General features: G+C 36.7%; 1 protein-coding gene across 13 annotated transcripts in view; it reads right to left on the bottom strand.

The window, feature by feature from the left end:
* MYO3B (myosin IIIB) overlaps positions 1-23,659 on the bottom strand; it is a 198,439-nt gene that overhangs the window by 161,387 nt on the left and 13,393 nt on the right. For 12 of the 13 annotated variants that reach the window (XM_027911545.1, XM_027911546.1, XM_027911541.1 and 9 more), the window contains 5 exons: positions 9,563-9,746; positions 8,018-8,152; positions 4,523-4,627; positions 4,161-4,260; positions 551-627 (listed from right to left, as the gene is read on the bottom strand). In XM_027911545.1, coding sequence (XP_027767346.1) covers positions 551-627; positions 4,161-4,260; positions 4,523-4,627; positions 8,018-8,152; positions 9,563-9,746 — 601 coding nt within the window. Of the gene's footprint in view, positions 1-550; positions 628-4,160; positions 4,261-4,522; positions 4,628-6,456; positions 6,545-8,017; positions 8,153-9,562; positions 9,747-23,659 lie in introns of those variants that run through there. The other variant, XM_027911553.1, reaches the window with a different exon arrangement.

Raw genomic sequence — 23,659 nt, 5'->3', positions numbered from 1 at the left:
CAGTGTGTTAAAACTTTTTAGAGTTAAATGAATTCGAAGGAAAAGGGTTATGTCTAGGAAGTAACAGTAAAAATATGGCCTAAGACACTTGGCTAAGCCACCTGTATATTATTTTTCTCTGTTTTTAATCTATGCTAGTTCATGTGTTGAAGTGTGTAGGTCCCCAGTCAATGATTAAAGAACACATAACTGAGTCAGGGTCTTGCAGAGTCCTGTAGCAAGATCAGATAGAAGGAATTCCTCCTTCTCCTCCCACTCTGTATTTACAATACATATAATATTTGACTGCAAAGTCATAACATTTTCAAGGACCCTCAGTTATTTTTAGATTTGCTGTACTTTTACAGAAACACTAAAGAGAATAAAATAATGAAGATTATTAGAAATCCATTTTGTATACTCTAATAGTATATTATTTTTTCTGAACAGAGGCCTAGATGTAAAGCAGAAACAAAGCCCTAGGGAAGGGAAGAAAATATATTCTTTTCTCCTACTGTGTGGAAGTGGCAACAAAGTGTGCATTGCAAGGAATGGAGACACATTTGCCTACCTCAGGTGCCATCCAAAAAGGTGTTCCCACTGAGGTGTTTCTGCGTAGCCGTGTGCTGGTGAGCTGGGCTGAAACACCTGCAATAAAACAGAGCAAAGAAACTTGGTTTCAAATTCATTGTCATTTCAGTCAGTTTATTTCAAGTATCTGGAAAACAAACCCCAAGATTATGAGCCCAGCTGCAGAATGCCTGGCCGAAGGAGGCACAGCATTTGCACTGAATTATTTAATTTCAGATTGCTGTTTTCATTCAGAATTGCTGAGAGATTTTTGGTAATGGCTGGCAGTTTGATGCACTTTCATTCAAACTAAAAAATTCAATTGGCACCTAAATATCACAACTTGACTTTAAAACTACCTTTTCAGAAATTGACTCCCTGAACATCGTTGGCAGGAAACTTGTTCACTACCGTATTTGCAGAAGCTCCTGTTCAACAAAACACTTCTGCACTTACTTAAATATTTGCCTACTGAGAAAAGCTCAGAAGCCCAAGCTTACATTGCCGCTTGTACTTAAGGAACTAAGCCCATATTTATAACTTTTGGATCAGAGCTTTGCTGACTGGAGCTGGACTACTAGAAGCCCAACTGAAAAAAGTCCAAAAGAATGAATAAGAGGGCAATCAAACAATGTTAACAAATCAGAATGAACTTCTACGGCAAATCTTCTGTGCTCTGGTCAACATATAACTGATGGAGTTCAGTTCAGCAGCATTTCAACGAGTTGACACAAAACCACCTTTGACTTAAAAATATATTTTGCTTTAACATTTTTTAAAAACAAAACCTACAGTGTTTGCCTCTATGACATTACCCAGAGACAAAAATGGGCAGAAACACATATATACACATTGACTGATGCCAATGAACAAAAAAATGGGGATTCGTAAGTTAAATTATTTGACTGCTGGCTTCAACTTTCAGTTCTTTGTCTGTTTTCCATTTTGTGTAATTGCAAGTCTTCAGTGACGTCCTGAGTGCTGCTGTGAAACAGTTAATGGCTGGGACACACAACAAGCCTCTGCACATTTCACTGATCTCTCTTCAGCTAGCTTTATTCCTAGCTGCTGTCTAGGGATATTCCAAAACAGTGCAGAATAGCAAAAAGCTGAGAGAGAGAGAGAGAGAGCATGAGCATAAATGAATGATAAGTTGCAGACATTTTAGGTCGACTTACACTGTGACCATCATTTATTTAAATGTATTAGGTTGTCGAGAGCAATTGAGGGAAGAAATGTGTGTTACATTGAAAAAACCAAGCTGTAAAGTCAGAAATAAAGGAAAGAAAAGTCTCAAATAAAGATGTCTGTGTAACCCTCTCTGTGACCTAATATCCATATGTACAGCCTTGAATATGAAGGAACTTTTTAAATCAAGATTCTGTCTCATTCTGTGGACAGAATGGATAGAATTCACTGAATAGGTCATAATTTCATTTTTTTAACCCCATTGATTTGAATTCTCATTACTTATTTAATATATCCAACCTTATACTAAATTTAAAATTATTATTTTCTTTTCCTTTGACATGTTTCCTTCCCCACTTACCAAACAATAAATCTGCTTAACATTCCCACAAACTGGCAGAGGATTATTAGTTCCAGGGATTAACCTAAAAATATCCAAAGCATCCACTGTGTTTGGGTACTTAATCTGAGATCTTTCAGTTTTCAGGCACTCCAAATGCCTCAAGTAGAGCCGCAATAGATCTCAGTTGCAATTCAAGAACACACAGTTCTGCTGCAAAGGGGGACAAGATGTTTCAAACTGGCTATTGGGAAATGAGGAAGAGAGTTTGATGTGACCCTCCAACATCACAGAGAAACACTGGCAGAAGCAAGAATAGTCTCCAATTTGACGCCATTTAACTGTCTGAATTGCAAGTCCCTTCTCTTCCTGAACACTTGCAATTGCACTACGTATCTTCCACTTTCTGCATCAAATGAGACAATGCAGTTCTACGAACATTATCACCTGTGACTCAGTCCTAAATCATTCCCAGAATCTCTTCTCTGTGACTACAGCTGTGGACTAGATGGGGAAAAATAGCAACTTAATAAAAGCTTGGCACCTGATGTTTCTTCGGTCAGAAAGCCCATAGCTATGGGGCCATTTCTTAAACCATAAAGCATTAGGGAACACTTGAGATTTAACTTACACTTTTTTCTGATCTTGTCATGTTTGTTTTAATGTTCTAGTGCTACTGTTGTAACTTAAAAAGTAGGAAAAAAACCCTGAAACATAAATGTGGAATCAAAGAGATCCATGGGACCCCAGAAAGACTGGGATTCTGTTTCCTTGAATGTGCCATTTGGAGTTGTGTCTCTGGAAGCTTAGCTTCTGCTGCAGCCAAGCCCTTTAATACATCTGATAAAAACATTTCACTTTGGGGAGAAAAGCCAACTTTTCCCATAATGGAGTACAAACAAAGATAACACTGCCAAAATTACCCCAAATGAGAAGGGATCTTCCTCCCTTGTAATCAATCAGGGACTCACTCCAAGTTTTGCTTTAGGCCATATGTTTCTCCATACACTATTTTAATCGCTGCCTTTACCAGTCAAAATAATGAATTTCTGTCCCTAGAAGACACTAACGAGTCTCTTATTTTTCAACTTACTTTAGCATCTTCAATAAATTTTTATATTAAATTTATAATACCATGATATCATCAGTATTAAATTTTCTTTCCACTGCATAAATTTAATATTTTAGGATTTAAAAAAAAAATACTATTTGCAGATTTTTTTTGGCACATCATTTTACCCTACCCATTTTACCCCCACTCTTTTGTGAACACTTTTCTTTACCTTCATGCACTGCTAAACAAACATCTGTTATTCACATAACACTATTCTCAATGACAACTACCTTCTGTATTATAGGGTTTCATTAATAAATCATAATACAAATAATTTGCTTCTGTTACCTGTAATAAAATTGTCATTCCCTTGCACACATATCTGAGGAATTAAAGCCTTTCTTTATTTTCCTAAGTGCGTGTTCAAAGGGAAAAAAATGCTGAACTGACTTAAGTTCTATTGCCAATCCCTTTCTATCTCCCTCCTTCCCCTCCTCCCTCCCTCCCTCCTGTTTCTTATGATGTTTCCAGACTGGCAGTGCTCAAATCTAACAGCAATAATCACAAATTAAATGGATGTTGGGTTTTGGACCCAAGGGACTATTTTACCTTCTGCTCAGAGGGAAAAAATATGCTTAAGGCTAGCAAAAGCCATTTCAGAAAGAATGTTTCCTTTTCATATGCAAAAGATAGAATATCTAAATTTAAATTAGGAGGACAACTGCACTGAAACCGATATTCCTTGTGAAATGCAAAAAAGCTTTGTAAATAAAATGGTACCTCAGAACTTTTAAAATTATTAAATCATGTTTAAGCTTTTAAAAGTTAAAAGTCTATTACTGACTTTTAGTTAGAATTTTTATTCTTGCTATAATCAGCTTCCTTCAGCATTTTTCCTTCTCAAAATAATTCCGAGTATCCTTCTGAAAACGTCTCTCACTGTGGCATTCTGCCTTCTCAGGGGAAAGTAAACAAATGCCTTGGGCTGAACTGCATGTATCAGGAAAACAAAGGGGAAGTGGTCATTACCAAAGTCAACGAGCTTGACTCCACCTTCTGTTGTCAGGAGAATGTTGTTCCCTTTCACATCACGATGAATGATCCGGTTATTGTGCAAATGCTGGAGGCCCTATAAACCAACAGTAACAAAAAAAAGTTTACTCCCTTATTTAAAAACAATTACCCTACTATTAGGGAAGTTAATGAAGACAATCTGCACATACTCTATAGAAGCATCTGTGCACCGCATTACATGCCTTGATACAACCCCTGCTGCTATAACAGGCCATGTAATATTGTCAGCATCCCCAGCCTTTATAAATGAAAATGTACGTAGGAGATGAGTAAATTGCACCCTCTGCTGTCATTACAAGCCCAACAAACATCCTTACCAAGAGAGCACCATATAAAATGTATGAGATTATAGCTTCATCCAACCTTCGGCCACACTTGAGCAGGCCTTTGACGAGCTCTGTGACAGAACCTCCGTTGCACAGCTGTGAAGGGGGAGGAGTTGTAAGGAGGGGAAAAAAAACAAGTTCTCAGTTACTCAATACATTTGTTTAGGCTATAAACACTTACTGTGCAAAACTTGCACTGCACCACAAGTCTGGAAACAACTTGATTTTCCCCTTGCAATTATTTATGCTGTTACCCCCCACCTCAGAACACATGCTATTAGCGATGTTATTAATAAATCACAGCAGCCTGGGTGGGGGAATGGAAGTGAAAACTGAAGATTATAAGCTGTAATTTATAAAACATAACTAAAAATCAAAATACTACGAACAGGACTGTATTTTAATGTTAAAATAGGATTTCTAAATCCAATTTACATTATTTGATTATTTCCCAAAAATACGTGCATTGCCTTTTTGAAAAAATCCCTTTGTGCAAAGGCCAGACAGAAAAGATTGATGTTCTTGAGAACTGGGAGGCAACAAATTACAGTCATTTTAAACTTTCACTCCATCAATGCTCCTGATGGCAGGCACTATAAAGTAGACAGAAGCCATATCTCTATACTCAGATTTGATGCCATGTGCTATCAACAAAAGAGAAACATTCTAACCCAGAAGAGCAGGTTCTTGCAAGCATTTCCTACCAATGGGCTGCCATATAACAACAAAGGAGGAGAAAAAGTAAAATTAGAATCTTTGTAAATGTGTTCTCACCCACACTCTAATTTACTGTCCATGCCGTTCTAAGCAGGTATTGGTCTCTATCCTTTCTCCTCTTTCTATGTCCTTTTATTACCCTAATTCTTACAATTGTTTACAAAAAAAAAAAAGTAACTGCCTTTCTCTCATTGGATTTCCTCTTGTATACCTGTGTTTGTAGCCACCACCCTTACCAACATTTCTGCCATAAAGAATCACATGAATTTCAACATAAATTCATTTTACATTATCAGTTTAAAATACCATGGCATAAATCAGGAGAATGGTACAAAAATACAAACTCTCAAGTTTTGCATATTTCAAATAACTTTTATAAATTATCAATTCAATCAAATTATATTATAATTTATTATCAATATATCAAATTATATTTGATATTAGCATATAAAATTTCTGTGATATGCTAATATTTTCCTTAATTTAGTGCTAACTTCTGTTTGCAACCAAAAAATTTCACTAGACTGAAAGTTTTAGTTCATGGAAAGAACTGGATCACATGATAAACAAGACATCCTTTATGTAAATGAGTTCTTGAAGCAAAATTTCCTCACTGAAAACACTGGTAAGTTCTAGAGGAATCTGACTTTACTTTTTAACTCATTAATGGTGAATTTATTATTTTATTTTAATAAATCAGGTGGGAGCATTCAGCTCAGTATCACTCATCACATGTATTTATATGAAAGTGCATGTTTTTCTTCCCATGCTTAACTACTTGCTGACAAGCCATTATGTCAAAGATTTTTATTTATTGTTTTAATTGCGCTAAATATTATGTTGACACAGGCTATAACTAAACTTATCTCTAGTCTGAATAAAAATACATAGAAGTATGCCCTAAATTAAAAAAAAAAAAAACAAGTTGGTTCTGACTGAAAAGTTATACAGACCAACAGCTGTTTGGTACCACATGTTAAATGAATGACTGACTCTGAAAATAAATATATCCCACACACACTACTGCAGCTGTCAGTGACGTTCTTCCTGACAGCAAAAATCTAGGACAAAATGAATTTGAAACTTCATTACCACTTCATACTTAATGGCAGTACTTTAAAAGATGGAGTGATGCACGTTTAAATGGAAAAGTAGGGAAGTTTGCTTAGTGAGTTGTCCAAGACTTGCATCATCATAAAAAGACTTAAGGTGCCCATTTTTGCTACCCTTCCTCAGCATAGGCATTCATGAAAGTAAGGTCCTGCTTGTAGTGAGTAAACATAGCAAAACTGTGCCGAATGGAAAAAAAATCTACCTTTTTATTACAAATTTTGGAAGTCACACATCAAACGAATGTATTTCATCAAAGACTCGGGGATCAAAGTCTCAATACTTTCTATATTCCCTTTTACTGAAAATGTGTCATTAATTTATAATATATATAAAAAAGTAACTGCTATGCATACATAAATTTACATGTAAATTCCAACGCAAAAAATACTTTGCCTTGTCTGGTAAATTTGTCCATAAAAGGAAAATACATTTAGTGTTTGACACATATAGTGTCATATTTCTTCAAAACTTTGGACAATATGCACCAAAACCCACTCAAAATGTACATACTTAATTGATAAGGTCTATACAAACATACAACTTGCTCAAATTCTACAATCAATTTGGTTACATAGAGTATGCTTAGATTTTGCTTTACAAAATTTTGTTGTATGGCCCTTGATGGATCTTTTAGAAACAATACATTTGCACTTAGAGAGAAAACACACTGGAAACCAAGCCCAAACTCAACACAAAGCCGGCATGTATATAATAGAAAACAACACCAAAACAAAAATACTAAATTTGTTTTTAATAGTTACTGAAACTTAAGCTGAAACAATCTAAAAGTTTTCATTCAAATTACATACTTCTCCAGTACAGAGAAGTCAGATGTATTGTTGGTATTCCACAACTTTAAATGGAAATAAAGATTCCCTGTACTGATTCCAATCATCATTCAAGAACGGGGAGGGGCATTTCTAAAACAATCAATAATTAAAATTCAATCCTAACTTTTACCACTTATGGCAGAGAGAAAGGTTTGCACAGTCTGTTACTGCCCATGAGAGCAGTAACTGTCTGTGCAGAGTTCTGCATCAGGTAAGCCTAGAAAGCATCCAGAAGAAATCCTCATCTTGCACCAACCCTGGGCAGTCACTTAACTGGAAACAAGACCACCAAAGTACATCTGACATTGTAAGAATACTGATTGCCACTGAACAAGAAGAGTTAATAGAAGGCATTTCTGTAGCTCTGTTTTCAACAATAACCAGCCTCTAGTTTTAAATTACCATAAACCAGACTTTCCTACTACACTTTCACGGTTCACTTTTTCAGTAGGCAGCTTATTTGTTAACTGCCCTTCATGTTACTACTTCATCTTTTGCATTCCCCTCAAGTGCTTGAGCTTTCCAAAAGTTTAGACAAAAGTCTTAGTTAATGTTTCCTCCAACAAGTAAAAAAGGAGCTGCTTATTTAGGAGGCAGAATGTAGCAACTTGAACAGAAATTAAATGCAAGGAAATTCCCTATTGAACAAACTTTTAAATTTGGATGTGATTTTCAACAACAGGCTACCACACATCACCCATCAACAGTCCTTTGGTTAATGGTCCCAAACCGAGAATCACAAAAGCCTGTGACTCTTCCAGCAATAACAAACAAAAAGCCAATCACATTTTCTAGGTGAGATGTAATATAATCAAAATGTTTTTACCTCAAGTACTAGCCAGAGCTGTCCTCCCACATATTGATCTGCTTTGTAAAACATCCCATAAAATCTAACAACATTAGGATGATTGGGAAGAAACTGCAAAATATTATATTCAGCTTCAATTTCTTCATCTACATCCTACATAAAAAAAACCCACACAGAACATATAAAGACAGTTAATTTCAACAAAACAAGAATAAATTCTCATGGATAAAAAGAACCACTTATTAATTAGTTTGTACTTTTAAATAATTTTACTTTAATGCAGTTGAAATTAAACTGTAAATTTAATGCCATTTGTGCTCTTTTTACATACAGAAAAGTGAAGCCTGCGTAAAGTAAGCAGTGTTCTTCAAGAATTCTTTCAGTGCATAAAAAAGTTAAACAAGAAAATTAAATATCATACTTAACTTTGCTCATTTGTCTAAATAAGAAATTTACACATGTATGATTTTTAACCTGGTTTTAATCAGGCCTACTTGTAATATGTGAGCTAAATGGAAATACACGAATCTTAAATTTATTCTTTTTTCTATGGTTATCAGATGGGACTAAACAGAGAGCAATTCCACAAAACCTCAAAGGGGACATCAGTAAAACCAAATACATTCTCATAAGGAAAGACATACACCAGAGACAATGAAAAAGAGACAAAACAACCACCTATGAAATAAGAAAAGATTACTAAGTATTTCTTAATGGAAGAATTCTGTGACAACTACAAAACACTGTTTAATATCAGCACACAGGCCACAATTCACAACAGTGATCAAGTAATGGAACTTTCTTAGTTTCTGCACAGACTGTGACAATTAAGCATCTTCCTTCTTCAGATTTATACAAGAGAGAGCCACAATGAATATCAGGAGTGATCGATCACAGAAGTATAACTTTTTTTAGTAAACAGCGCAACTGCTGTGATCAAACTCCAGTTTGATCCATTTATCCATTTTGAAGAGCTGCCAGTTTTCTACTGAAAACTTGGGCCTTGGTTCTCAAGGGAAGACAGGCATTTAATACTCACTAAAACTGAAGCTGGCACAGACCTCTGAGGATCTGAAATGTGCTCTTCTCTTTTTACCTTAACTATTGCCTCACACTTTTATGTACTTATAAAAGGTAACTAACTCTAAAATATCCTAAAGTTCATAGTGCTTCTGTGATGGGAAAAGTAATTCTTCCAGGGAGCACACAGAATAAAACAAGAACATTAACAGCATCTTTTATTTTCCCTACTATAGCAGACCCTATGAGAAATCCTCTGTGCCTTCTCTTCACTTGCATGCTCCAAGCACAGATAACTAAATTTATATCAGAAGAATTACACAGAACCAAAATAGAAACTAGGCAAATGATGTCCTCAAATAAAATGATAAAATTGTAAGCTCGTCTTTCAGTTTCTGCTACTACACTCCTCCTGTCAATGCATTCTGCAAAACTGTTCCCTTCTGGATGTTTCAAAATCTTACACATTTGACTTACATTTCAACTCTGGTTTACAATTCTTTTAAATTAACACGAAGTTGCAGTTTAATGTTTTTTACTTACGCTGACAGGATCCAGAATCTTTACTGCTGCCAGGCTCCCATCTTTCTTATTGGCAACCTTATAGACTTTACCATAAGTGCCTTTCCCAATAGTCTCTATAATTTCCCAGGTATCCGAGGGATCGGCTAACGATTCTAATCCAATCATGCTGGAATTATATTGAAACAATCCATACAATGGTTTCCTGGAAAACAAAGCAGACACATATAGAGTGGGAAGCTCTAAGTAACTGTACTAAAGACAGCTTCTTATGGTAAAGAAATCAAATGTTGTCCCAATTTGAGAAGAAATACAGACAGAATCACAAATGAAAACCAGACAGAAAGATAAGATCACTCAATGAAAAGAATGGAAACAAAACTGCAGGGACCACTTCTCTTTCCTTACTTTATTTTATGTATTATTTGTTTCAAACATTGCCCCATACGCTGCGCCATTCCAAACAAATTTTAACAAGTTCTGATAAAATCCAACCCCTCCCTCTACTGCACACTCTTTAGTGGGCATTTTACACAATTGGAGTAGCACAGCTTATGAAATGAGGTCTTATTTCTTGCGCTTTAAAAAGTCATGTCATGGTTTTTCCATATATTTGTGTAATGCTCCCTGGAGACTACCAGACAGGACTTCAGTAGGTGTAACACCTCACTATATCTGATTTATCTACAACAGGGGTACATATCACTACTTTAATAAATTTAAGACTGAGCTGGCTGGTATAAAAAAAAATACAAACAGACTTGAAAACAGGGAACAGGTACACCACTGGGGTGACATCCATCACTGGAGATGTTTCTCAACTATTGCACTTGTCTCCATCTCTGTACAACAGTCACAGTGCATTATGGTCTGCTACCCTGGCTGACTGCATCTCCAAGTCCAGGAGATCTCCAGGTCAGGGGACTTGTTTCCCCACACACTCCTGAGCAGATCCTGCAGCAAAGGGATCACCGCACCCTATGCAAAGAGCTCCTTCCCATCTTGGAGTTGGGTTGCCACACAGTTAAGCTGCCACACAGATGGCAAGTTCTGGTGATTAGGAAAATGACAATATGATTTTAGGATTTCAAGCAGTGAGAATGTAGATCTTGTCCCTGAACTGAAATTAGAGAAAGGAAATATGAAGTTTAATATGTGATTAACTTAACCTTCATATATTAATACCCATTATTAGGGAAGTTCAGCGGTTAATGGTTTCTCTCAGAAAGAAAATAATTTGCCCATTTAGTGGCTGTCAGTAGGCAGATCAGCTATCTGTATGCTTAACTAGGAGATGTAAAGTGTGAGATGCAGGAGAAAAATAAGAGTGCAATCTTGACAAAAGCAATTGAACACAATGTGCTGATCGCAAAAGCTCCTGATTTTTGGAGATGGATGAACTTGCACATCAACATGAACTTTAAGGTTTGAGCCACTTCTTTCCAAGCATCTCTGACATATGAAAATCTGCCTGAAGTAATTTTGAAAACCTTCTCTTACCTCTTCACCATTTCTAACACCAGTGACAACTATCCGGCATAAGAAATTTAGTCAGAAAGAAATGTGAACCTGGTTGCAGAAACTGATAAATTAATAGGGATTCAAGCAGCAGCTCTTCAAACTAATTAAAGAAACAATAGTGCTATCTAATTAAAGAAATAATAGTGCTTTCTGTTCACGATAGAGAAGAAAATCTATGAGCAAATCCATATGTAGTGCAGGTGTGTATAGCAATATTCAGAATGGAAGCATGTGTATAAACTCACTTGCATGCTTTGTTCCTTTACAGAAGAAAAATGATTACATGTCCTCAAAGTATTTTATCATATAGAAGGCACAAAACACAGCTATTACCAAAGTCAGATTAGAAGTAGTATAATCTCTTATTTAAAACAATGGCAGGCACATTTAAGAGAAAACCTCTATTTTCCTCGTTGGTAAAACAGTATTTGCACTGAAGCTGCTGCCAAATAAGGTATCAAATTGCTTTGGTCTCTTCACCAAAAAAATGGCAAAAAAATAGAAGAAAACAAAGAAAGGGAGGTAAAAAAAAAAAAAAAAGCAAGAGTTCATGCCATTATCTGTTGTGGGTCAAAAATTATTAGAACAGTTTCTCAGTATTTGGATCCAATACAGCATGATGTCACAAATCAAGAATGCTATTCTGAACACATACACTTAGTACCTCAACAGAGAAGCAGGTCAGGTGAAAGACTTCTCTGAAATCAGTAAACAGACTGTACTACATGCACTGAGAACAGCAGCCACAGACACGGAGCTCCTGATAAGCCAAACTTAAAGCAAGTTCCGTTTGCAGGGTGAGAGTGGTGATGAATACAAACATGGGAACAGTTGCATCTCATGAGAAAAAAACCCCGACACAACAACGTACTAAAGGTGGGGTTTTAATGCTTTAGGAGAAACATTACAGATGTTCATGTGCAAAGAAACAGGGAAGAATAGACTGGAAATAACTTTGATGTAACCTTAAAAAGAAAGGACAAACTGATATTTATTTCTCCGTCACTATAACAACTACCCTATCACACAGATTGTTTTAGGGAAAAACTTATCCTCACAACAGCTGTTTGAAGGGTCACATCATAATATTACATCTGTACAGAGTGCCATGCATCATTTTCTGGACAATCTAGTGTCATCACCTGCTCTCATTCTGAATAATATGTAAGTGGTACATCCCATTTTTCAAAAGGCATTAGCATTTCTTTGTACCAGAAGACAATGTTGACAAATTAAAATCTAATGCATAATTTTTACAGATACAAGTCATGGTGGAGGACAGAAGAGAAATTTTAGTGTGCATTTTGATAACATGGCAGCATTTACATGTAGCATGTTTATGCATTACATGGAATCAGATTTGCAAGATAAGTATCATAAACCTCTTCTGTTTAAACTAAAACAACCTCTTGTTGGACTCAAGTAATACATATCTAAATAAGGCTCTACATCTGTCATCAGCCAAAGCGCCCTTAGCCCTTATGACATTATTGCATTCCTACGACAGATGTGAATATTTTACAGTACAAAAAAGCAAAAGGACAATATCTGCTATTATCTTCATTACTCTAAAATCTGGATTTAGAAAAACCCCAAACACGAAATGTAAACATTATAGGAAAAAGCTGAAGCTATAAGGTGAGTCTGTGCTTTTCTTTTTCTATTTCCTGATTTGCTGAGCTTCACAAAATAAAATGCCCTTGTTTTAACATGGGCTGCCATTTACTTTTTATTTATACAGTGAAAAGTTATGTATGAACGCAATCCCTTTTGCAACAACCCCATATGCACACAGACTGGGGAATGAGGTGCTGGAAAGCTGCGCCACAGAAAGGGACCTGGGGGTCCTGATCAATGGCAGGTTGAATATGAGTCAGCACTGCCCTGACAGCCAGGAGGGCCAACCCTGTCCTGGGGGGCATCAGGTAAACATCACCAGCCGGTCGAGGGAGGGGATTGTCCTGCTCTGCTCTGCACTGAGGCAGTGAAGATAACAGCAGATAATGTCCTGTTGCTTTTTTGTACTGCCTCACTTGACTCCTACATAGCAGTGATTTCTTTCTGCATTCCAACACACACCCTCTTCCACCTTACAGCAAGATAGAGGTTTGAAAATTAGTAAGAGCCTCACTCCAGCCTGGTGTTTCTAATAATCACGACACACAGTATGAGCGTTTTGAATTCTAATATAATTGGTAGGGACAAATAGCAATACCGGCCAATACCAGTGAAATGAAATTGAACATATCGTTTCTATACAAATAATTCATGCACAGGGTTAGTTTTTGCAATGTTCCATTTGTCTAACCTCTCTTGTCTCTCTTGTGAAACAGTTGGCTTATACAATTCTGGCATCTACAAATACAGTGGAAGAAGAGAATGTCAAGTTCAAAAGTAAAGTATTTCACAATTTGTAGGGAACTCAATATTGGCCCAACACTAAATTAGATAATTCATAGACAGAAGAATTCAGAAAGTAAAGTTGACATTATCAGCTATGGCTTCACCCATGCATGACAGCCCCTATTCTTCTGATTAGAAATGGTCACACACAGACAGCTACCTCAGAAGCAATTATTAGAGGAATTAATGAACCAACAAAAGACACAAGATCGATAGTCAGAACAGCTTCCTCTGCTAGTCTCCTCCTGCTGTTTCTCACTGGCTAGGTTAAAACAAAGAGGATGTCAATATCTCGAAATAAAGCATACAAAAAAAAATCCATCAACACACCATTCCATAAGTATTCTCCAAAAGAGAGACTGCAGAATGTACTGCACATAGTTCTTTTTGGGATAAAGGTCAGTGATGGAAGAAGATGAAGGAGAAGGATAAAAGTACGTTCAAAAGCCATTATTGATGTTATACAATTTACAAACAAAAAAGCTCCCATACTTTAACTGATCACATCTTTTCACTAGGTCAACATAAAGGAAAAAACAGGTCAATGAGGAATAGAAGTGCTCTTATTTACAGATGAAAGGCAGATCCCTGAAAACACTCCTGCTAAATTCAGTTCACAGAACAAGCCTTGCTTCAAAATACAAACCATAAAACCAATTCTGAAGGTATTCAAAATGGAAATGGAGAGAATGTAAGTGGAAAACAGGTTCTGCCCTTCTACATACTCCAACTTTCCAAACTTTTTACTGATTGCGCTTACATACGCTCTCTTTGTCTACATGTAAAGTCCTTTAAATTCAGGCGTACCTTCATTATTTGCTTTTCTTTTGCTTCCTTTGTATGGATGCACTAGATAACCCAAGCTTTTAGACTTGCAGTATCAGCCACAGGGCCAGAACAGAATTATAATCAGTTGCAATGGTTTGTGTTTGGACGCTTGCTCTGATGAAACCATTGTGAATATTTGCTCCCTTGTTGGTTTGTGCTTCCAGTTCATCACAGCATGAATCACAGCCCCAATCCTAGGATCAACCATAATGAACTGACCACAAAACCAGCTACTGACATCATGGCAGAGAAATCTTAATATCATCTATTTCTCTAGAAATAAAGAGAACAACTTGATTGAACACTCTAGTCAAATGCTGAAAATTTCACCCCACCGCTCCTAAACCATTTCTGAACCAAAGGCACTTGAAAGATTATAATCTAAACTCAAATTTCTGGATCAAATGTTTAAGTCTAAACCAGAAAACTCTCCATTTTCCAATAATGTTTGATCATTTTTGCATTGCTCATATCAATCGAACAGGAAAACATAACTACTGGAGGGGGGATAAGACATTGTTCTGATCAGCCAGTTTCATAAACAAACAGATCTAGGAGGAGCGTTAGCCAAGATAAAGTACAGCTTGGCCTCTGACCAGCTCCCCTGAAATCTAATTGGGTATGCATTTTCAGTCTTTCCTGCAGGCCTGTGTCAGATCAGGAGGCACTGCTGACTCTGTTACTGAGTCAAAGAAGTTAATTTACTCCAGAACAATTTAGCACCTCATCCTGCGACTCCTATGTAAGTGCCACAACACTCCATGAACTTCCATCTTTCATGGGGTCCAGGTAACATTACTGGCACCTTGGTCCTTCATACCTGCATCTCCTTCAAAAATCAGGGGTTTTTTGCTTCCCAGAAATTCATTCTGCAGTTGCTTCCCTCTTACCAGAGACCCATGGCTCCATGTCCTCTGCAAAGCAGTCATACCAGTTTGCTTCCTCTCAAGCCATTTTCTAGTTGAATGGTACTCGCAAGCAGTGTAGTATTAGCCTTAAAGAGATCTGCTTAACATGCACAGATGGGGTCATGCACTTAAACACTTAAACTTAACACTGACTCAGTCTACGGCAAAATCAAGAACAGAACAAGCAACCACTGGGGTTTTCTACAGTAGGAAGGTCTTGAAGATGACAGTGAACTCAAGTCACTCCATCTTTTCTAATATAAATATTCACTAATACTTCAGAAAGTTTCTTGGTGCTTTGTTTATTCTATCTAACCTTCCTCAACGTCAGTAGTTTTATATTAGCAATCAAATTTCTTTCTGTTAGAATCATTAAATCCCTCTCATTTTCTAGGATTTCATAGATATAACATGATTTATTTTGGTTTACTGTAGTTGAATTTCTCTAATTGAATATGCACAAAAGCTGAAACCTGGCTAGAATGATAAGATTTGTAAAGAGTAATTCACAAAACTAAGAAACCCAAAAAGCAACTTGTTTCATGAGCAGTTAAACTAATGAATTTGATAAATCTGCATCCTTTACCCAAGATATGATCATAATAACTTTCACTCTTTCTTTTCTCTGATATCCCCAAAAGATAATATCTGCTGTAGCTGGCACTGTTAGCATATGATTAGAACAACAAAAGCAGAATGTATCAAGGACAAAGTTCAAACCGTATCCCATCTCAGCAGTGATATTATGGTTCATTCATATACCCTGACAAAGATTTTTAGGAAAACTGTAGGAACTTATTTATTTCAGAGTTTTTGACTTCTCTGTCAAATGTGGATGCAACCTGCTGTGAGAAACGATTTTCTCACAGAACTTCAAGACTGTTTTACTAAGGTTCAACATAACAAAAATATCCCAACATCACTGCTGCCTTTGGAATTTAAGCAAAAAAATGGTCAAGGCATATGCAGCTTGCATAATTCATAGAGATGACTAGTACAGAAAACCCGCCCTTCTCATTAACATGTAAAAAATAGAATTTTCTTTAGTTTTCACAAAATTAGCAAAATTGTCTTATTAATGGAAAATGACACATCCAAGATTTTCTGTTAGGTACCATGTATTTAAGAAACTAACTGGAACTAACACAGAAAATTATATTCAGTGATGAAAGAACTAAGGCTCTGCTGAGAATCAAATCATTGCAAAAATCCACTTCCTACATGTGGTAAACCAAGTATTTTTGAGAGTTGTCTTATCCTGTGAGATAAACAGTACCTTGCTACTAACACAGAAATCAACAGAAACTTCCATTGAAGGTTTGAGTGCCACAGAAAATAAAGCCCCTGAGCATTCACCAGGAGCTATAATATATTTCATTTATCTGGCTGCTAATTAATCAGCTCCATATCTACAACTCCAAGGGCCAAATGTCAAATAAAATTATCTACCTAGTCAGCAACGAAGATTAATTATTAAATTAATTAAAAATTATTATTCAGAAATTATTTTCCAAGACCAAATCCAAATATCTGAAAGACTGTTCAGAAGGACAACTGAAACAGTAAGTTCTGATCAGTGGCATTCCTACTGCATAAATGCTATTTGCATTAGCCATTTAAATAGAATTCCAACAAGCAAAATACACTGAAGCGGTTACAAATGATTAACAGCTAACACATCAATTTCACCTCGGGTTGTGAACTAAGCACTAAAATTAAGCTTATAATCCCCTGAGCCCATTCAGTTATGAACTGCAGGTGGCAAATCAGGTGACTACCAGCTACACTCCCCATGTGTGAAAAATCAATACCTGAGAAGGTTTTCTCTGCCTCCTTTGGCAGCAATTTAACAGGGCAAACAAAACACATGTGTTAGTGTAGAACTGTAAGGATGAAGGGCTGTAACAGACCGATGACCTTTAGACCAAAACCAGGCTCTTGACTGCAGTTTAATCAGAAAGCTTGATATGCTTTGCGTACACGTGAGGACAAAGAAATCTAAGACAGGAATAGGATAAACTTGGGAAGAAAATAACTGTGAACTTACATTAGTGACCTATTTTCTGAAACCAGCTTATCTTATATTGGATTTATGTCCTGCTAAGGATATCCGAATTCCTCAGAACAGAGATACCACCCTCACAGGGACAGCTCGTATCAGCCAGTGCTGCACAGAACTGTTATTCTGCCTACTGGTTCCCGTGCCCAGCACTAGACAGACAACACAGTGTGTGTTAGCTTAAGATGCTGTCATGGAGGTACAAATAAACTGGTTCAATCCCAGCAGCTTCACTTCATTAATACTAAAGATCATTGTGACACTAATTGATGCTGAGCTTGATCTATTTATCAAGTCTTTTACAAGCAGGAGCTGAAGAATTAAAGCCACTTCATCATTCACAGAGAGTGAGCAACAACTACTTAATATTTTGAAGGGATCTTCCTATTGTTTCACAATATACCTTAATTGTATAATGCAATCAATCATAATTCATCACCATAGTTCTCCAGTATTACTTTTACAGCAGTTTTATTCTAATGAGGATTTTTAATAAGAAGATATACTCTCTTTTATCCATAAGAAAAATAATAATAAACTTTTAATCACGATACAAAGAATATCTCTTGGCACTGACAATGATGCTTGCTTAAGATGAAGTATTTTCATCAGTGAGCTAGTTGTTATGCATTACCAGCATGTGTGCAGTAGCCTAGCGTGACACCAATTTGCATAATTTCTCTCCTCTAACAGGCTTCAAAAATAATAATAGGCATATGAGATAGAATCCATTAATTTTAAACTTCCTTCAGTAGCTAAGCTATCTTCATGGAGCAGTTATCAAAAGAACCTTTAAAGAATTAAGCTTAATAAATTATAAATGTATTATTTGGGTTACGCTATCTGGGCCTATAGACATCTAAGTTGAGCTCTGTAACAAAGACCAAGGCAAATCCACAAGCAACTGGCTTGACATCTTCCCAGCTGAAAAGACTGACAAAAGGCTCAGAACAATGCTGATATCCACTGCTGCTCACAGTGAATTACTGGACTTGAAAATCAGTTAGGGTTTTGGGGGTACACATAGATAGAAAAGACAGATAATGATACATAAAGAAGCTGCTTAGAAGTATTATACCTGTGTATGTTATCTAATAACCCCTTAATACACAGGGAGTAACAAAAACAACTTTGGGTTTTTTGCCGGTCTGAACTCCAAACAGACCTTACCTTTTGTTAATATTTAAGGACAGCAGAAAGATTAATGTGTTAGCAACTGATATAACTATTGGTGGACCTTTTCTTATCTTCCTGGCTTATGCATCCAGTAAAAAGTGTGGCTTTGTAACTTTGAGGACTAATTTAGACCTTGGTCCACTTTACTACGCATTCTTCAGTCTTCAATAAGAAAGATGCAATTTGTCTTTGTCACACAAGGGAAGATGCCTGAAAGTCAACACAACTGACATTTAGGCCTAATGTCCACTAATACAACAACACATCACCAAAATACTCAGCTATCCCATTAAGTGAGAAGGTACAAGCATGCCACGAGAAATAGTAGATGCCGATATGGACAAGAGCAAAAATTGTCAGAGCTTGCTCCTGGCAGATATTTCACACTGAGAAGCACTAATCAATTTCAATTCCTACCGATTCAGGGGATTTGAAGGAGATTAGCACCTCCAAGAGCTGTGATCTTGAAGAGAGAACAATTTAATAACAACAACAAAATTACCCATGAACTTTCAGAATAGAATTTAAACACAGAATAAAGTACCAAACTGGCCTTTTTCCCCAGAAATTACTTTTGGGTCGCTGCAGATGGTCCTGAAGAAATTTAGGAGAATGCCTGAACTTAATTTACGAAGAGAAAATAAGACCTGTGACCTAGAATAACCAGCCTTTAGCAGTTCATTAGCAACTATTTAGTTTTCTTCAATACATATTATTCAGTTTATGGAACAGCTCTGTGTTCAGTACTGTGGGCTTTCAAAATCTGAAAGAGGAAAACATTTTGTGATGCCATTTGAAAAAACAGAAGAGAGAATAGATGCGATAATAATAATAGATAATATGAGATAAACTGAGATAGCAGTTAAGATAAAGTAAAAGTAAATTAGATTGTACAGACAATATGAAACAGGATCTACTGTGCTATGTTTGCATCCCATTTTTAACAACGCTGTACCTTCAACCATTATGTTCTATCACTTCATAAGGCAATGGGTCATTTCTCCTCAGTAAGGACACCCCCTGCAAATAGCCCCAGATCCTAACCCTCTGTTTAAGCAGAGAGTACCTGCTAAAAGAGCAAAGTTTGAAACAGAATAAAAGCATGATGAGTAAAAAAACCCCTGGCATTATCCACTTAAGAAAGCTATTTTTATATGGTATGAGTGATGTGGTGTAATTAGGATGCTCCTTTTACTTGATAACATTATAAATACAGTCTGCATTTTGAATACAGTCCTAGGAGTTCGGAGAACTCAAGAGACAGTCTTGACTATAACTCACTTCCTATACTGCAGAAATCATATTTTATATAAGCTTTAGGTTCTCTGTTTACAAATTGGAAAAACTAGTACCTTTCAACAGTAACCCCTTGTATTGAAATGTGTCTCCTACACAGACATTCCAAGCTGCAACTCTAAACATTACAGCACTGTTCCATTGCAACAGCCCTCACAGAAGCCTCATGAGCTGTCCCAAGATAACAGTGCAGAGGCAGCCCCACGGTTTGCTGTCTGTAAGTGTCCCTGGAAGCTCAGAGTATGCATTTCAGTTTCTCTTGTCCTGTCCACGTGACTTTGTGGACTAGCTCAGCCAGCCACAGAGCTTTGCTGGCAGCCTGTTCTCCAGTGCCTTGAAACGCTCTCAGCTCCACAACAAGGCTATTTTTAAAGATATGTGTGAGGTGAAATAGGTATATGCACAGACCTAACAGGGTTTCTGAAAACTCCTTTACTTCACCTACGATAAGGAACATAAATAGTCAAACCAACAGACATCTTATTTTGACCTCATTGTCTCAGCTTCCTGACATCTTAAACACTTTCACCTTCTACCTGACTATAACCAGGAGTCCCCAGCCTCCTCTTTCAAGTTTGTGCCATTTACTCTGAAACACATTTGCTCTTCTTTTCTAAGTCACTGCTCCTGATCTCTGCAGAATGCATTCTTTTTGTGAAAACAGATCCTGATTTTCCTTCAAAATGGCTGATAAGAATCCCCCTCCTTTAATCTTCTGGCCTGCCTAGTTAGGTCACTCCTCTTCAAACACATTATGCGATCAAAACCTCCCACTGAAGTCTAGCCTCTCAGTTTAAACTTAAAGTTTGGCAATTGGCATGTCATGCTAAGTGTTCAGTCCTTCATTTAATGCCACTCACTCAACACAATTAAATTTTTCCTCTTTGTTGGCTTTTGGCAGGTGCGAAGTTTATTTCAACTTATCTCCAAAAATGGAAGTATAACAGATAAGGTAAATCCAATCCCATTCGAAGTGATGCTTGCAGTCTGATAGATTTACACAAAAAACTTCCCAATATCAAACAGAAATCATATATTGTACACAGATTCCCTGAAGTGTCCCAAGTGCTGATATACTTTTACTATACACACATTTCGGTAAATAGACTTTCTGCCATCACTACTACTCACACAATGGAAGGTTTGTTACCCAACTTAGAAAAGCAATGATTGCATCAAAAAGACACCCGCTTGAGGGTGTTATAGCAAAACCAATATATTGTACTGCTTCTTTGGAAATTGCTATATCTGATTTATATCCTTGTGGTATCAATTGTACAAAGGTAATTTTCTATATTGAATTATTTATTTCTTGTTGTAGTAGACATCTGAGATAGTCATAAATATTTAAATGTTCAGTTAATTCACTAATGAAAACTGAACTAATTCTAAAATAGGACGTTATCTCAGAGGCATGCTGACCTAACAGTCTGCTCAACTTCTACATTAGTGAAGGCAACCACCATATGGGAAGCAACTAACAGGAGATGGAAGAAACCTGATCCTGAATGATGGTATAGGAATAGGTAGGTATCAGGATAGAATATTTTGTGCCTATCCCAGCAAAATCATCCCACTTTTATCTATCTCTGGTTTCCCAATTTGTAAAACATGTGATAACATCCTTCGCTCATACCCCTTTGCAATCCCTGGGCTCCACACCAGCTTTCCAGAGATTTCCTTTTCAGCAGTGGAAATATCTCTCCTTCTTAGACACTGAGTTACTGGTTTGTGTATTGACCTGTGCAACTCCACTATCTTTAGAGCCTCTAAGAAATATTTTGGGCTGCTGGCTGCCTAAAAGTAGTTCAGTACTACCTATGGATTGAAAGAGCACAAATTCCTTCAAGTTAGTTGCCTGTATTGATATCATCCCTCACCTAAACCAGGTCAACATAAACAGCTAATAAAAATATTCATTTACTGCATCCACAATAAGACCATAATAATGCAGTTTACCAAGGTTTGTAAAATCAAAAGAGAACAGAATTAAAAACAAACAAACAAACAAACAAAAAAACACCAAAAAACCCCCCCACCAAGTCTCCATCCATCTAGATTCAGATCAGCCTTGAAAGGTCTTCTTATCCAATAAACTCACAGCTCTTTTTTAGCTCATATACCCCTCACAGAAGGGAATCCTACTCTGGCAACCATTTTTGTTTCATAATCCATCTCTATCTCTGGGGTAATTCACCTTTGTCTGCACCCATAAAACACAAATTACTAGTCATTTATCTAAGAAGGAAGTAACCTGTTTCTCCATCAAACTACTACTTTCCACCTTCTGGAAAGGCTGACTGCTCATGTGAAGAGTCTCACCTGCCCTTTAACACACTTTATTATTCACATTTTGCACAACTTTTCACAACCTGTTAGTCCACTGGGAAGCATAACATTAGCTGGAAAATGGTCAAACCTCAAAAAAAAAAAACCCTCTCTAAATATTAACATTTAGTTTTTCGTATATTTGTTATGTTGTAAGCTAACAATCACCCTTAAAAAGCAATGCATAAATGGGATGATTTAACTGAGCCTTTTAACAGGACCTGCGTGTGACAATAACGAACATTGCTGAAGTTAGATACTGGTTTATCATGCAATCTTATTTTTGAAGATTGCTGTAACAAAGCATTTCAAAAGTACTACATACAGATCCCTTGCCTAATTCAGTCTAGAACACAGGGGAAACACTACAATAATGAGTTTGGAAGCAAAGGTACTATTGCAAACACTAGGAAATAACACTACAGACTATGCACACTGCTTTCCTCTCATCACAGCTGAGGAAGGTCACCCAGAGAGAGGTCACAGAGTACAAAAAATGGTTTCAAACTGCAAATTCATGTAGTAGACATCTGAAATAGTCAGATCTCAGAAGAAAAAAAATAACCCATCTTACAGAGACAGGTTGGTGAAAGCCATGTTTTGCTGGACTTGTTCTCTAAGCAATGACTCTCTCTTTCAAGGACCTCAAACCTAAAGTGTCTTCAGAGAGTATTCACAGGCCTGGACTCCAGAAGAAAAAGCACAGAGAAAAAAAAAAAAATGAGGAATTATAAGCCACAGTTCATTCTGTACTTTCAACTCTCAATTTTTACTGAAAAAGGACGAAAAAACCTCTCAGGTGCCAGTCAGATTCTGAAGCAGTGGATATATTTGCTCAATCTGACGTAGAAAGAAGGTACAGCACAGGAAGTGCAGTGCAGTATCACAAAACCAGAAGCTATATGGTGCTCCATGTAAAAATGAAATCCATTAGAGGTTTGAGTTCCACTACATGTACAAAGAAAACCCTTAAAAAAATGCAGCTGTCCAAAGATAGAGAAAATGCAAGTTTAGTAGTTAAACAGATCCCCAATAAAGTTCTTAAGGGAAGTACTGCAAAATCCAGAATTAATCCTGGACAAGGCAATTAGATTGTGTCAGCAACTGAAGTCATCCATGCCAGAATGACTCCTGTCTTGAGTGGGCTGTACTCTGACATAATGAGTGGGTTCAGGAATCCAAAACATTAGGAAAAAACAGACCTTTTTGTATTTTCTTTTTTCTTTTCTTTCTTCACAGAGAATAAACAAGCATTTGAGGCCATAAGGACATACTTTTCTTAGTTTAGCAATTATTAAGACATCCAATATTTAATTACACAAAACCCCATACTGAAAAGCAGAATCTCGTTTCAGGGCCTGCTTTTAAAATTCCTCTCTCCCAAAACCTATTTTCAAATTTAATTATTTTCTTCCTTCTATTAAATAAACAGTTCCTGCAAAATCCTGGCAATTTACTTTGTATTGTTTAACAAAATTAGTCTTTGCCACAAATTATAAAATTATTCTGATTTGTATTTATTGTCTCTGGAGTTCATGAAAGCATAAGACTAAGTCTGAATGATAACAAAGTATTCTTCTGACTAATGAAATATTCATA

The sequence above is a fragment of the Empidonax traillii genome, unplaced genomic scaffold (assembly GCF_003031625.1).
Source record: "Empidonax traillii isolate 1590-97213 ecotype Southwest subspecies unplaced genomic scaffold, ASM303162v1 scaffold33:size3420811, whole genome shotgun sequence".
NCBI classification, from domain to species: domain Eukaryota; kingdom Metazoa; phylum Chordata; class Aves; order Passeriformes; family Tyrannidae; genus Empidonax; species Empidonax traillii.
Note: the sequence above shows the minus strand (reverse complement) of the source record. Positions and strands in the feature narration are given on the sequence as shown.